The sequence below is a fragment of the Rattus norvegicus genome, chromosome 10 (assembly GCF_021556685.1).
Source record: "Rattus norvegicus strain SHRSP/BbbUtx chromosome 10, alternate assembly SHRSP_T2T, whole genome shotgun sequence".
Lineage (NCBI taxonomy): Eukaryota > Metazoa > Chordata > Mammalia > Rodentia > Muridae > Rattus > Rattus norvegicus.
In genome coordinates this window covers 57,615,184-57,632,134 of record NC_141543.1, presented here as the reverse complement: position 1 = coordinate 57,632,134, position 16,951 = coordinate 57,615,184, and the positions used below count along the sequence as shown (strand labels likewise).

The 16,951-nt window shown below is 44.2% G+C and overlaps 1 protein-coding gene across 4 annotated transcripts; it reads right to left on the bottom strand.

The window, feature by feature from the left end:
* Positions 1-472: 472 nt before the first annotated feature.
* Tmem220 (transmembrane protein 220) lies at positions 473-11,975 on the bottom strand. Of its 4 annotated transcripts, none has more exon segments than NM_001305125.1 (6): positions 2,847-3,655; positions 5,892-5,951; positions 6,916-7,039; positions 8,373-8,441; positions 11,260-11,289; positions 11,874-11,975. In NM_001305125.1, coding segments are annotated over 3 exon segments (285 nt in total). In that variant the 5' UTR covers positions 7,005-7,039; positions 8,373-8,441; positions 11,260-11,289; positions 11,874-11,975; the 3' UTR covers positions 2,847-3,519.
* Between the last annotated feature and the right edge of the window lie 4,976 nt (positions 11,976-16,951).

Genomic DNA, 16,951 nt, shown 5'->3' with positions numbered 1-16,951 from the left:
AACCTCAAGACCCTCATGGAAAGGGTAGCATAGCTGGCCAGTAAGGTCACCAAGCCCAACACCAGGCTGCCAGCGAAAAAAATGAACTGACACTATACATGCACATCTCCATAGTGCTGAGATAAAATCAGAAACACTGAAGGAAAAGAAAGGTTAGCCTTCAAAAAATAAAAATAAAAATTCTTTTATTCCACTGGTAAGGACCCAAGGCAAGCACACACTGAGACTTAGGCGTCTTCCGTGCTTCTCCGAGGGTTCCAAGGGTACTATGAATATTTACAGCCATACTAGTCTTGATACAGGGTGTTAAAATGCTGAATCTATGTTCTGAACATGACTCACACACAGAAATCAAGCATGATTCAGAGGATCAATAGGTCCTCTGCAAATGGATTGGGTTCATCAAGACTTAGACCTAAAGACATACAAAAGCTGTAAAGACCACACAGGCTAACCCACTGGAAGACTCAAATCCTTGATGTGTATTTTATTGACTCAAAAATGCACTGCAATTGCTTTAATATCAATTTCATTTTGTTCCTTATAATCTGACTTCAGTAGCCACTGTTTTCAAAAATAAGTATCCCTTCAGTATTTACAGAGTACTGTTGTCTTATATAAAACAGTATCTGACTAATTTTTACTCTTGGCATGGTGGGGATGAGTACTACTCAAAAGGAGCATTTCTTAAATCCGAAATATCTTGCCTTACTTTTCTTTCACTGCAACAGAACACCATGACCAATGCAACTTAGAAAGAAAGCATTAATTCAGGATTTATGGTTCCAGAGCAGTGGTTCTCAACTTTCCTAATGCCTCTACCCTTTAATAGAGTTCCTCGTGTTGTGGTGACACACAACTATAAAGTTATTTCTGTTACTACTTCAAAACTAATTTTGCTACTGTTATAAATCTTAATGTAAATATATGATACGCAGATGGCCTTAGGCAGCCCCTGTGGAAGGGTCGTTTGACTCCCAAAGAGTTGAGACCCACAAGTCGAGAGCCTGCTCCTCCAGAGGGTTAGCAGGAACAGGTGAACGCTCACATTGGGATCTGAAAGGGAGGCAGAGAGAGGCACTGGGAATGGCCTGAATCTTTTAAAACCTCAAATCTCATCCCCAATAACTACTTCCTCCAACAAAGCCACACATTCTAACCTACCCAAACAACACTGCCAAGTGGGGACCAAGTATTCAGACATGGGCCTGTGGAGGCATTCTCATGCAAACCACCTCTCTCATCCGGTTACAGAGTTCGATTCCAGCCTAGATAAGCTCCCCATGCAGAGACCAAACACACAACATGAGCTATGTAAACAATACTCAAGCAATCGCACCTTCAAAAGTAAATTCAATATATTTTATCTAGCCCAATTTATCTCAAAATATTTTTTCAGCATACACGTAGTATAAGATACGTTCTGTGTTTGTCTCTAAGGTTTACTGTATTTTGCACTGGAGCACATCCATCTGAACACTAAACTCTTGCCAATACTTCACCTGTTGATTGTTGCTGTGAGGTATTTAATAACTATTAATTACTGTGACCCCATCAGCCCCCTAATAATAGAGACAGAGTCCAAACAGTTTATTTAATCAGCTTCAGCACAATTAATGGGCGATTCCCCCAAACTATTTTTCAATGCTAGACTGGCTGTTTCCCAGCTGTGCTCCCCAAGTTACTTGCCAGTAGTTGACCTGTGTTCCTGGTCCATCCTATCAAATAGCGACCTCCTGCTCTCCCTCCCCCCACCCCTCCCAGCCCTGTGACAGAAACTCTGCTTATCTCGATTCTCCCCAGTTATTGGCTGTCAGCCATTTTTATTAACCCCTCAAAAAAGATTGGCTGGCCAAGTTTGCATAACATCATTTGGTGTGCATGAAATGAGATGGGGGTGGGGGGCAGTATTTAGCATTTGAATACATAGCCGCACCAGATCAACCCCAACAGTCCATATCAAAATTTGCAGTTGTAAAAGGTACACACACACACACCATTCCATGTACACTTAACTTTTCTTGGCAGTTGTCTCCCTGCTTCTAAAAGTAGAGAAGTTAAAATTTTACTCCTTTGGTCAGCCCGCCCACAAGTCAAGTGCTCAATAATAACCTGTGTCTGCCCTTTTGGACCGTGTCAACCTACAGAGCTCTCCTCTCTTGTGGTCACTTCAATATTCATTAAAAGGATGTATAGATTTTTCATCTTAGTTTTCCCTGAGAATAAATTATGATTTGTGTGATGTCTATATGCAGGTGAGGGCTGGCACAAGTAGGGCAAGGTCATGATTGGGCAGTAAAAAAAAATAAGGCGGGGACAAAGCTTTTGTAAGGCAGGAGAGAAGGGGAAGGAGGAGGAGAATCAAGATAGAAACGAGAAGGATGACCCAGATCCGAGTGGTCTTGAATTGCCAAGATAGTTGTGTATATTTCTTAAGGGATGGATTTCTGTAGGCAAATTGATCTTATCTAGGTGCGCAGTTTATATCTTTATCAATTGCCTGTGAGTTTATTGTGTGGGTTGAGAATTTAACATATAAGTCTGATTGTTGGGTTGCAGTTTGTTGAGTCTTGATTTTACGAGGTAGCTGGAACCAGAGAGTTCTGAACTAGTAGAGAGCCACCGGAGAGATACTAATCAGAGATAAATTATGGTTCGTTCCGTATGTCCCCCACTCCGTACGGGAACTAACTCTAGGGACCAGCATGCCGAGCTGCCACATTGGAACGGCTCCTGGATCAGCTGGGTCTGAGAGTACTTGGGGCAGCGTAGAGCCGCTGAGATAAAGATACCCTGCAGTGCCAGTAGCCCTCCTGGTGCCAGCACTAGCTTGGGATAAAAGGTTTAGCCAGGGTTTTTTATTTTTAATATTTATTGAAACAATGATTAATATCCCCTATTCTTGCTTAACTCTGAAGTTATCTTTTCTATATTTTCTTTAATTTCTATTTTTTTTCTACTTTCATTTGGCTTGCCTGTCCTGAAATTTTTCTGGGTTCCGTGCAGCTGAACCAGTCAAGTCCATTGAGATTAGTTTGGAATTGCGGTCTTGAACCTCCCTCCATGTCAGCACATTACCCAGCCTCAGCTCCCCTCACTCTACTTCCTCTGGAATTCTCGAGCTTCACCTTCTCAGAGCGCCTTTGTATTAGTTTGGTTGTGGTAACTAAAGCGATCTGACATCTTACCTTACATGTGAGGAAATATCTACCAGGAGATTCGTGGGTTTTCCCCTAGCGCATAGTGCTAAAGCTGGATTCAAACTCAAGTTTCTGCTCATTGCCTGGTCCACTGCTGTCACAGAAGAGACCTCTGGAGACTTAGCTCCCAGTCCTTATCTGTCCTAGTCAATCTTCCATCACATTGTGGGCGGCCTTGTTACATTCTCAAGACTTTAAATCATCTCTAGTATCCACTCCAGTTTTTTGTTTTTGTTTTTTAAATAAACTGGGAAACTGGCCTGTTTCCCCAGTGCGTATAAGATGTTGAAAGTACCAATTTAAACACTGTTGGATTCATTTAAATGACTGTCTTGCAGTGAGTTGGCCAGGAGGACCGCATCTCCTTGTTCATGTACACGTAGACCCACGACAGGAGCGGGAATAGGGTGATTACAACAGCAATAGCCAAGTGCATTCTTCCACCGACTGAATTCCTACAAAAATAAAAACATGTGATAAACCGAAGTCTAAGAAAACAAATTTCTTTGGAAATATGCATAAAGTTTGAATTAGTAAAACATTACATCTCAATAGTTTCTCTACTGAAATTATATTGATTTATATAAAATCTGTATATACTTATAAATGTATGTACACTTGCTATATGTTGCAAATGCCTTTTCCCTCTCTATTTTAAGGAATACTAATTAATTAGACTAGACTATGCTAAAATTGATCTTTCCCTAATGAGTCTCCCTCCCCTCCCCATTGGTACCCTTGTGAGAATTATTTCTCTCCTGGAGAAAGCATCCTGCTATGTGATTCTTCTTGGCTCCATATTTGTTATGTAGCTCAGGCTGGCCTTTAACTTGTAGCAATCCTCCTGCCTCACCCCTCTGAGTGCTGGGATAAGAAGATATAGCACCATGCCTAACCTTTCCCAGGTCTCGAAGACACTGTTGCTTTCTCTGGAGGCAGGAGGATCCAAAATACAAGGCCTGCCTGGTAGAGAGTGAATTCAAGGCCAGCCAGGGCAGCCGAGACCTCATCTCAGATAAAATGTGAAGAGATCTGGGCATATATCTTACTGGTTGAACAAATGCCTTACCATGTACAAGGCCCTACATTCTGTCTCCAGCGTCACAACAATGAATCAACGAGTCCAAAATAGGAGTTCCTGAAAAGGGCCTGTAGATTGGTGTGTTGATGATCAACTCTTTTAAGTCAGTTGGATGTTTTGATGAACCGCTGGTTTGATCCAGTATACTGCACAGAGTTGTGTCTTAGGACTTGATTGTCAGCTGGGCTGTGTGCTCCAGTTAACTGCTGAGGTGTCTTTTACTTGTGCCTCCGTGGATCTTGTTCTTAGATGTGTATTTTTTTTTTCTTTCAGGTCTTACTAGGGCTTATTAATGTGATAACTTTAGAGAATCCAGATTTGTCCTTACTGGTTCTCTTATTTTTGCATGTCAGTTTTTTCATTTAATTGATTTTTGCTTTAATGTTTCTTTTCTCATTTTTTATGTTCTAAGCTTGAAGCCTAGCTCATTTGTCCCAACCTCCTCGCCCCTCACATCAAATATATGCTACAGCTCAGATTCTGTGTCTAAGCATGGTTTTAAGCTACATTTCATAAGTGTAAGTGTTACCTTGAATCAGTTCCAGATGGTTCTGATCTCCACTGGGCTTTCTTTCTTAGCCCAAATGTACTTGAAAGCAATGTCCTAATTTCCAGCTGTTCTGCAGCTGCCAAGTTATACTGCTGTTGATGGTTTCTCTGTTTCAACTATACCATGTTCAGAGAATATACTTGGTAGGATATAAGCTCTTTGAAATATGTAGGGAATATTTGATAGCTGAACCTTTAGTGTTTTGTATGTAAAAAGAAAGTGAATTCTATTAGGTGTATATGTGTGTGCCTCTGTGTGTGTGTGTGTGTGTGTCTGCATGTGTATCTCTGTGTGTGTGTGTATCTGTATGTGTGTGTGTGTATGTGTGTCTGTATGTCTCTCTTTCTCTCTGTGTGTGTCTGTGTGTGTGTCTGTGTGTATGTGTGTCTGTCTGTGTGTGTCTGCATTTGTATCTCTCTCTGTGTGTATCTGTGTGTGTATGTGTGTCTGTATGTCTCTCTCTCTCTCTCTCTCTCTCTCTCTCTCTCTCCTCTCTCTCTCTCTCTCTCTCTGTGTGTGTGTGTGTATAGGCCAGAGGTTGATATTGACTATATTATCAGGCTACAGTTGTTCTAAGATTTATTTTTATTTTGTATGTATGAGTATTTGCTTACATGTATGTAAGAGTACCACATGTCTACCTGGGTGTCCTATAGTTTGAGCAATAAAATACTCCCCCATATTTTCCAAAGAGCTTATATCCTACAAAGTATATTCTCTGAACATGGAGTGACCAACATGGAAAGCATTAACACCAATGTACATTCGGAAAGTAGGACATTTACTACTTTCAAATACAAAATTGGGTCAAAATTATTTATGTGTGTGAGTGTTTTGCCTACATATTTGTTGGTATGTGACGACTTGTGTGCCTGGCACCTGTGGGGGCCAGAAAAAGGACATCAGATCCTCTGGGACTGAAGCTAGCAGATGGCATGAGCCACTCTGTGCATGCTGGGAATTAAATTCCTGTCTTCTAGAAAAGCAGCCAGTGCTCCTAACCTCTGAGCCATCTCTCCAGCCCCTGATTCCTTGATTTTTACTGATAAGTTGAACTTACTTGGATGAGCTGTGGCACAGTGCCATCCATGCTGTGACAATCACCAGGCCGGACAGCTCCCTGGAAAACACCGCATTTCAATTATGAAGTGGCTGCTGTTCCCCCACTACACATCCCTGGGAGTGGTACAGCCCCCAAACAGGCTGGGGTTTCATTTGTCATTAGTTTCATGTTTTTAAAGGGAGTTGGTGCTCTGCATTGGCTCACACAAATACAAAATCTAAACACGCAGTGTGAGAGCTGAAGGAGACTGCAGGGAGAATAATGGTGGTACTAATCAGACTAATTGTGTTACAGAAAATGTGCTTGTGGAGCTTTGTGTCAGGTATGTGTGCCTCTTGCATTAGCTGAAGAACAGGCATATTGTCACTGTCACTGGAGGTCCACTTCGAGCCCACCCTTGATTCCTGGGCTTCAGGCTGGAGGTGACTCAACCCATTTAGTGTACATCCCGTCTGCAGATCCGGTTTGGCCATCTCTCCAGCGTGCGTAGGTTAGGGTCCAGAACAAACCACACCTTGTCAGTGACACCTAACACACAAGTCTCTCTCTGGAGCATGGTGCCAGCAGACCCCAGCAAGGGTAGCAAAAACGCAGAAAAGGTCTGGGAGCCAAACAAAGGAAGGATAATAAACTGAGAGTAAATGCTCTGACCAAGATGAGGGGATGGTATGTGACACGTTAAGCAAGGCTGGCAGAGACTGACCTGAGTGACTCAGGATGCTGTCCCCAGCTTATCAGACTGTATTATGTATGCTCTTGCTAGTTACAGGAAGGTCAAGGTTCACCTGCCCAAACGTTAACGTGGAATGGGTGTGGCTGTGAGAGCTGTTATCCTGGAGTGCAGGAGGCAGTGCCAGGTTTGAATCCACACTTTCTTCATCTGATAATGGCTGTGTTACTGCGCCTGCTCCTCCTAGTACAGTTGGGGGAGTTACATCACCTTTGTGAACCCGGAAGCTGCTGTGGTAAAGAATTACTCAGGTCTGCCCCACCCCTCCGGAGAGCAAAAGCCGCTACTCACCTGCCTTCTTCCTCATTCAGGATGCTCTGCTTTGCATGAAGCAAGAAGTGGTACGCCAAGCCACCGGCCCACAGCGCGCAAAACAGCATGTGTATCGCAGACACACTCTTCCAGATGCAGTTGCCTACAAGTGGATGTCCTACAGCTGTTAATCAGGTCGAATCTAGAAGGAGGCACTCTCTTATCCTTGCCTTAAACTACTCCATTTTCTTTGGAAAGCCACCCTTCCCATACCACTTGCCCCTGTCACCAGCATACCTGGCCTCTCCACTCTCTGTTGCTTAGCTTGGAGGAGTAATACATCACGCTTATGCCAAGAGGCGTAAAGCACACACTTTCATGTAAGGTTAGCTTGCACCAAATGGGGGATGCATAAAAGCACACCGTACATTGCCGTACGAACTAAGCATGGGGAGATGGGAAGGAGCAACACATACTAATGGAAAATGTAGAGGTGTGTTACAGACGTGATAAGCATTTTTTACACACAAGTGGCAGTTTGTATAAATAGATTTTTGACTACATGTCAAAGAAGAAAGTAGTAAATAAGAGTGGTGCGTCTCTGGGTTGGGGATTTAGCTCAGTGGTAGAGCGCTTGCCTAGCAAGCGCAAGGCCCTGGGTTCGGTCCCCAGCTCCGGGAAAAAAAAAAAAAAAGAGTGGTGCGTCTCCAAAAATATGTAAAAATAAATGAGCTAATCTGGATTGGAAAGGAAAAATAAAATCACGAGGCAGGCAAGGACTGCCCCCTGAGTCCCCGAGAAGACATGATTACCACTGTGATTGTTGTCCATCTGATCTAACACTAGCTGGAGGTTTAAGAAGTCAGTGCAGGAAAAAAAAAAGGGGGGGTTGGGGATTAGCTCAGTGGTTAGAGCGCTTGCCTAGGAAGCGCAAGGCCCTGGGTTCGGTCCCCAGCTCCGAAAAAAAGAACCAAAAAAAAAAAAAAAAAAAAAAGAAGAAGTCAGTGCAGGGGGTTGGGGATTTAGCTCAGTGGTAGAGCACTTGCCTAGCAATCGCAAGGCCCTGGGTTCGGTCCCCAGCTCCGAAAAAAAAAAAAAAAAAAAAAAAAAAAAAGAAGTCAGTGCAGTTCTCCCTTATGAACTAAATCTCATAAAAAAACAACTGTTGCAAGAGGTCTTGCGTCCCAGTTGATAATGGCTAGTATGCCAAGAGCTGGGGAAGTCTTCTGAGGATGGTCTAGGACCTAGACACGAGGTGACAAGGAGCTAGTCATTATCAGAAGTGAAATGCCTGGGATCTTGTTTTTCCCTTGGGTGTTGGCAGAGTAGATTCCCGCCCTTCTAAGATTTGCCGAACCCTCATGAAGAATCCACTATGCATACCTGTGACAAGAGGATTAAACCCAACAAGCAGGGTAAGTACTGCTGGGATCATATACACCACCTGTTAGCAAAAAGAAGTGTGAGGACATGGAGCAAGGCTGGCAGAGACTGACCTGAGTGACTCAGGATGCTGTCCCCAGCTTATCAGACTGGAGTGTTCTTGCTAGTTACAGGAAGGTCACCTGTCCAAAAGTTAATGTGGAGTTGGTATGGCTGTAAGAGCTGTTACAGTGGAGTGCAGGAGGCAGTGCCAGGTTTGAATCCACATTTTTTTCACCTGATAATGGCTATGTTACTGTCCCAGCTCCTCCTAGTACAGTTGGAAAATGTGAAGTCCAACATAGGAGCATTAGCCCAGTCTAGACTGTTCTCATCCCCAGCACTGAAAACGGGAGTACACTCAACATGTAGAATGTTCCAGACTGTCCAGCAGATAGAAGTGTGGTCCCCAGTCACCAGGCTGAGGGATTTTCCTCTGTTTCATGAAGTCACGGAGGATGTGGTAATTCTGCTAGCATGATCTCATCACTGCATCAGGCTGGAATTTTACATCCCTCCATCAGCTCTTCCAGAAAATGCTTTTGACCCCCAAGCTGTAGCCCTGAGCAGTGTTTTGTCAATGCTGGCCTCCCAGTTTCTCCTAAGCAACTTCCATACCCAGGGTGACCTTCCCTGCTTACATAAAAGAGCATTCTCTGAAAATACCATCATGAATGGCTAGATGGCCCTGCTAGGCTGGGCTCCCATGGACCATGTGACTCGGTATTCGAATCAGTTATGCAAATGAGGTCACAGAAAGCATCCAAATGATGTGGGTCTGATGTTTCCAGTACTGAGACAAGGCTGTTCATTTGGGAAAGGGAATTGGGAGATTGGCCCTGCAAAGTTCCTATTCCCAAGCATTGTAACGCACAGACTCTGGCACTGTGTGTGTGTGTGTGTGTGTGTGTGTGTGTGTGTGTGCGCGTGTCTGTTTCTTTTCTCTGTGTGTCTGTCTGTCTCTGTGTGTCTGTCTTCTCTCTGTGTGTGTGTGTGTGTGTGAAGCAGAAGGCGTGTGTGTGTGTGTCTGTCTTCTCTCTCTCTCTCTCTCTGTGTGTGTGTGTGTGTGTGTGTGTGAGTGTGTGTGTGTGTGTGTGTCTGAAGCAGAAGGCAAGAAGGGAGAACAGGCTTATAAAACTTGGAGACTTCTGGGAGAGGGGGGTTACTTCACCACATCAGTTTCAATGTTAAGAGCAGAAACCTTCAGTCTCTTTGGAAATGACCAGAGCTGTTGTGGCTGGCTTTCACCTTGGATCACAAAGTCTGTGTTAGTGTTTCCTGCTCTATCCCAGCTGGTGACTGGAATATCAGCCAGTTGATACCTGCAAGTCAGGTTGTTGCTGACAGATGGGCAGCCATGCTCCTTGAGGGTCTTTAGCATGTAGAAATCACCTGGGTCTTGTGCTGAGTGGGGAGGTGTGCAGTCGGTCTCAACATTCTGCCTTTCTGACAAGTCTCTGGATGGAACACTGCTGCTCTTCCAAGGACACACTTAAGGTGTCAAGGGTCAGTCCCATGCCACAGATAGAGACAGTCAGAAATAGAAGACCATAAACGAGCACACACTATACATTAGGGACTGTGGACAGGAGCTTGGTGGAGTCCTAGTCTCTAAAGTGTAGAAAGTAATGTAATATTGTTCATCTATACATCCATTCCTTCTGCACTCCCCTTGGGAGGATCTTTATGAGGAAACTTTATGTAAGGCTCCTAAGAAGAGAAAGAATATGTCCTTGTCCTCCTGGAAGCTGGCTGCACAGAGCATCAGCCAAATGAGTTGTTGCTACAATGCGAGTTCAAGAAGGACAGTCAGATCCTCCTGGAAAGAGGCAGAGTGACTGAGACAGCATCTGAGACAGTCCCAGGAGCCTAGGCACACGTGCTAGGGACAGGGCGCAGTAGCCATGATTTCTGGAGTAGACTTCAAAGACAATGCTGGAAATGTGGGAGGGGTCATGCTGTGGTGGGCCTAAAGACCCAATGGAGGAGCTCCAGCTTAGCTTGGGAAATAACAAAAGGTTGAAAGCAGACAGTGATGTACAGGGAGCCTAGAGGCAGAGGAGGCAGGAGGCAGACAGAAGGGTTATAAGGCTGTCTTCAGGGGAAGGAATGGAGGGCTGAGGGGAAATGAGGGAGTCAGAATGTTTGACTAGTTTTTCATTATCCCTGTGTGAGCAAAGGTAGGATGATCGGGCCCTGTCCATGTACCTATACCTAGAATGAGTGTTGTTGAATTCTCTTTTTACTTTTATTTTTGACAGCATCTCAAGGCAGTGATGTTAAAGGTGAGAGGTTTTGAGTGAAGATGCCTATGTAGTTCTGCTGAGAACAGAAAGTGCTGGGTCAGGAGGTGGAGAGGAAAGGTAGTCTGTGGCATCCCAGGCATGTTTCAAAGAGCAGCATGGTGGTATGGGTGGCCATTTGCTGCAATCTTTGGGAGAATCAACATGAAGCTTCCTGCAGGGATATATGAGTTTGAACTCAGGCTATGAAGCAAAGTGCTGGAGAGGTCATTTAACGTGGGGACAGGGGACTCTGGGTAACAAGCAGTTTCAGACTGTGGCTCTACTGCACAAACATTGAAACCAGATTAGAACTCAGCTCTGTGTGCACAGTGTTCTAACTAGTTGCTCTCTATAGAGTGAGCACTGTCCCCTAACCCAAGAAAGAGTTCCTCAGTGATAACGTTGTAAGTCTCCCTCCAAGACTCTCTATTGTCATCTGAGAACAAAAATGATGGATGTATAAGCTCCCTGTGGAAAGACTTCTGTGTCTCCAGAAAGTTCAGAATTCACACTCCTGTCCGTTATATGATCAGAGTGACTTCCTCCTCTAATGAGAAAAATTAGGAAAGTAATCCCACAAAGGTGTTAATTTCCAGGTTTTAGGCAAGTGTTCCAGGAGCAGAGGCATAAATCATGTCAAAAGGTGGGATCATTTTGAAACATAGCTCATACTCACCACCCACAACTCTGCATCTGGATCGTTCACCTAGAATGTCAAAACATCAAGGTGTTAGCTCACATTAGACCCATGTATCCTAGGTCTGGTCTGACCTTGTATCTGCTATTCATTGTAAAGAACTAGGCGCTACAATGGGCTCGAGGTACAGAAGACAGTGAGCTAGTCTAGCAGTCTGCGCATCAAGACGGTTGAAGGGACTCTCGGTTGAACACAGCAGTTAGATCTCACACCCAGTCATGAGACCCACCTTAGGTCTCAAAATACGAGGGGAGTCATCCTGAAGATGATCAGGAAGAGGTCTAGGAGGTACGGTAAGGATGCTGTTTATTCTGCTTCCTCCTTCCTCCTAGGCGCTGAAATCCACTCAATCTCACGGGAGCTGAGGGTTCGAAAAGGTGTCAGAGCTGCGGTTCTGGGTCCCTCTCTAAGCGATCAGTTGCGTGCACTTGCACGCCAGGCCGCTAGGTCAGGCTCTTAGCGTGTAGCCTAACCTCAAGAACTCATCCGTGTTCTGCTTGAGAGGACTCTGTGGGTCCCAATTCTGATCCACCCTGAGAACTGGCTGCCCGGGCTTTGCGGTCCCTCTGCCAGCCCTCCACAGCCCGCCTGACCTGCACCACAGCGGCCAGGGCGAAGAAAGCAGCCATGAGCGCGTTGCAGGCCCGCCACAAGCCAGGAGCCCAAGGAGCCACTGCCGACGCCATGGCCTGGAAGCCGGAGGAGCAAGCTGGCCTATAGAGGGCGTGGTCAGAGGGCGCGGCCGGGCTAACTCGGCCGGACCCAGAAGGAGGGGCGGGGCGCAGCGGATAGGGCGGGGCTAAAGGGGCAGGGCTTAGAGAGCGGGGGCGGGAATAAAGGTGTGGCAAAAGGCCTTCTTCCCCTCCCTCCCTCAGTTCTAGGACGGTCTTTCGGCGCCCACTCGTGGATGGGTGTGGCATTGGCCTTGCTGCGTAATCTTACTCTTTCTCTCATTAGAAAAGCAAATGAGGGGAACAAAACAAACACAACAAAATACCACAAATCAGAAATGCAAATGAAAAAGAGAAAAGAAAAGGAAAAAGAGGCGCGCGCACGTGTGTGTTCCGGTTTGAGTTTTTTGGGTTTTTGTTTGTTTGTTTTTGTTTGTTTGTTTTTGTTTGTTTATTTTCGTTTTCTGAGACAGGGTCCATTGGCTGCCCTGGAACTCACTATATAAAACAGACTGGCCTCAAACTCACAGAGTCTGGGCTCATTTACACATCCATAGTCCTTATCATTTTTATTCTAAATAGTGCTGGGACTAGTATTTATGTGCTTCTTTCCAAACCTCCTGTGCTTCCAGAGAGAGGAAGACATTGTGACATTTTTTTTCTTTTTTCTTTTTTTCGGAGCTGGGGACCGAACCCAGGGCCTTGCGCTTGCTAGGCAAGCGCTCTACCACTGAGCTAAATCCCCAACCCCCATTGTGACATTTTTGAAGTGAGCGACACAACACAGTTTCAGCAGCAGCTAGCTTTGTTTACCTTCACATGCTCTTATCATACAAGACATTTACATATTATGCACATTATACATATTTATATCTCTCTCCCACCAGCAAAATCAATGTTTCCAACACTCATTTGTTATGCATCTCTTAGAAGAAAAGACTTGGAAGTATTGGCAGCTCTCTGCTCACTTGCTTCAGCCAGTTTCCTGTTGTGTAAGCTAAGGTCAATAGCTCTGCTCTGGGCTCATTTACATATGCATAAACCACATCATTGTTATTCTAAGTAGTCTTTGTCACCTCAAATCCTGCATTTGGTTGCTTGACTGTTCCCCTTTCCTTTAAACTATAAAAAAAATGTAAACTTCTCAGAAGGATTTTCCCTTCTGGGTCAACCTTTAGACCAGCATTTCTCAACCTGTGGGTCGTGACCCCTTTGGGTGCCAAAGGATCTTTTCACAGAGTTCTGGTTTATAGCAGTAGCAAAATTACAATTATGAAATAGCAACAATAATAACTTTATGGTTGGGGCCACCATAACATGAGAAACTGTATTAAAGGGTCATGCATTAGGAAGGTTGAGAATCTCTGGTTTAAACTAAAGAAACCCCTTGTTTTAGGAATGTAATCTGCTTAGTGCCTGGCATAGCGCAGGAATTGAATTCCTTCCTTAAAAGGGAGCTTGGAGGCCTTAGAGAAGCAGGCACAACCATTATCTGAGGTGTTCGAGGGCGGCAGCATCCATGCTTACTAGTGTTGGGTGTGGCTCCTCTCCAGGTCTGCCCCATTAACCAGCCTTGAATGGTTGGGGACAAGCCAAGGTTACCTTCAGTGCTTTGTCTCTACTCAAGGATAAAGCAGAGGGTGTTGTGAACTGGATTACCTCCTCACTTCCTGCCTCCATCCCTGTAACCCCAGTTTTTGGAGCTAACAGTCTTTAAAGAGATGGTTAAGTTAAATGAGGTCATGGGCTGGTACCCAGTCAAGCAGTGGCAACAGAAGACTAGCTACCTCCGTTTGATCCCTGTGAAAAGACAGGAGAAATCTCACCACTCCCACATAACTCCCATAACCTTGGTGTGCCGTCAGACACACACAGATGTGCACACACACACACACACACACACACACACACACACACACACAGTTGATGATATTAATAATTAACAATATTAATAGTGAAAGGACTTTTTTTATTTATGTACACAGGATTCTGCCTGCATGCCAGAAGGGGGCACCAGATCTCATTACAGCTGGTTGTGAGCCACCATGTGGTTGCTTGGACTCAACCTACTTTCTTTCTTTTTTTTTTTTTTTTATTAACTTGAGTATTTCTTATATACATTTCGAGTGTTATTCCCTTTCCCGGTTTCCGGGCAAACATCCCCCTCCCCCCTCCCCTTCCTTATGGGTGTTCCCCTCCCAACCCTCCCCCCATTGCCGCCCTCCCCCCATAGACTAGTTCACTGGGGGTTCAGTCTTAGCAGGACCCAGGGCTTCCCCTTCCACTGGTGCTCTTACTAGGATATTCATTGCTACCTATGGGGTCAGAGTCCAGGGTCAGTCCATGTATAGTCTTTAGGTAGTGGCTTAGTCCCTGGAAGCTCTGGTTGCTTGGCATTGTTGTACTTTTGGGGTCTCGAGCCCCTTCAAGCTCTTCCAGTTCTTTCTCTGATTCCTTCAATAGGGGACCTATTCTCAGTTCAGTGGTTTGCTGCTGGCATTCGCCTCTATATTTGCTGTATTCTGGCTGTGTCTCTCAGGAGCGATCTACATCCGGCTCCTGTCGGTCTGCACTTCTTTGCTTCATCCATCTTGTCTGATTGGGTGGCTGTATATGTATGGGCCACATGTGGGGCAGGCTCTGAATGGGTGTTCCTTCAGTCTCTGTTTTAATCTTTGCCTCTCCCTTCCCTGCCAAGGGTATATTCTTTTTCCTCATTTAAAGAAGGAGTGAAGCATTCACATTTTGATCATCCGTCTTGAGTTTCGTTTGTTCTAGGGATCTAGGGTAATTCAAGCATTTGGGCTAATAGCCACTTATCAATGAGTGCATACCATGTATGTCTTTCTGTGATTGGGTTAGCTCACTCAGGATGATATTTTCCAGTTCCAACCATTTGCCTACGAATTTCATAAACTCGTTGTTTTTGATAGCTGAGTAATATTCCATTGTGTAGATGTACCACATTTTCTGTATCCATTCCTCTGTTGAAGGGCATCTGGGTTCTTTCCATTTTCTGGCTATTATAAATAAGGCTGCGGTGAACATAGTGGAGCACGTGTCTCTTTTATATGTTGAGGCATCTTTTGGGTATATGCCCAAGAGAGGTATAGCTGGATCCTCAGGCAGTTCAATGTCCAATTTTCTGAGGAACCTCCAGACTGATTTCCAGAATGGTTTTACCAGTCTGCAATCCCACCAACAATGGAGGAGTGTTCCTCTTTCTCCACATCCTCGCCAGTATCTGCTGTCACCTGAGTTTTTGATCTTAGCCAATCGCACTGGTGTGAGGTGAAATCTCAGGGTTGTTTTGATTTGCATTTCCCTTATGACTAAAGATGTTGAACATTTCTTTAGGTGTTTCTCAGCCATTCGGCATTCCTCAGCTGTGAATTCTTTGTTTAGCTCTGAACGCCATTTTTAATAGGGTTATTTGTTTCCCTGCGGTCTAACTTCTTGAGTTCTTTGTATATTTTGGATATAAGGCCTCTATCTGTTGTAGGATTGGTAAAGATCTTTTCCCAATCTGTTGGTTGCCGTTTTGTCCTAACCACAGTGTCCTTTGCCTTACAGAAGCTTTGCAGTTTTATGAGATCCCATTTGTCGATTCTTGATCTTAGAGCATAAGCCATTGGTGTTTTGTTCAGGAAATTTTTTCCAGTGCCCATGTGTTCCAGATGCTTCCCTAGTTTTTCTTCTATTAGTTTGAGTGTGTCTGGTTTGATGTGGAGGTCCTTGATCCACTTGGACTTAAGCTTTGTACAGGGTGATAAGCATGGATCGATCTGCATTCTTCTACATGTTGCCCTCCAGTTGAACCAGCACCATTTGCTGAAAATGCTATCTTTTTTCCATTGGATGGTTTTGGCTCCTTTGTCAAAAATCAAGTGACCATAGGTGTGTGGGTTCATTTCTGGGTCTTCAATTCTATTCCATTGGTCTATCTGTCTGTCTCTGTACCAATACCATGCAGTTTTTATCACTATTGCTCTGTAATACTGCTTGAGTTCAGGGATAGTGATTCCCCCTGAAGTCCTTTTATTGTTGAGGATAGCTTTAGCTATCCTGGGTTTTTTGTTATTCCAGCTGAATTTGCAAATTGTTCTGTCTAACTCTTTGAAGAATTGGATTGGTATTTTGATGGGGATTGCATTGAATCTGTAGATTGCTTTTGGTAAAATGGCCATTTTTACTATATTAATCCTGCCAATCCATGAGCATGGGAGATCTTTCCATCTTCTGAGGTCTTCTTCAATTTCTTTCCTCAGTGTCTTGAAGTTCTTATTGTACAGATCTTTTACTTGCTTGGTTAAAGTCACACCGAGGTACTTTATATTATTTGGGTCTATTATGAAGGGTGTCGTTTCCCTAATTTCTTTCTCGGCTTGTTTCTCTTTTGTATAGAGGAAGGCAACTGATTTATTTGAGTTAATTTTATACCCAGCCACTTTGCTGAAGTTGTTTATCAGCTTTAGTAGTTCTCTGGTGGAACTTTTGGGATCACTTAAATATACTATCATGTCATCTGCAAATAGTGATATTTTGACCTCTTCTTTTCCGATCTGTATCCCCTTGATCTCCTTTTGTTGTCTGATTGCTCTGGCTAGAACTTCAAGAACTATATTGAATAAGTAGGGAGAGAGTGGGCAGCCTTGTCTAGTCCCTGATTTTAGTGGGATTGCTTCAAGTTTCTCTCCATTTAGTTTAATGTTAGCAACTGGTTTGCTGTATATGGCTTTTACTATGTTTAGGTATGGGCCTTGAATTCCTATTCTTTCCAGGACTTTTATCATGAAGGAGTGTTGAATTTTGTCAAATGCTTTCTCAGCATCTAATGAAATGATCATGTGGTTCTGTTCTTTCAGTTTGTTTATATAATGGATCACGTTGATGGTTTTCCGTATATTAAACCATCCCTGCATGCCTGGGATGAAGCCTACTTGATCATGGTGGATGATTGTTTTGATGTGCTCTTGAATTCGGTTTGCCAGAATTTTATT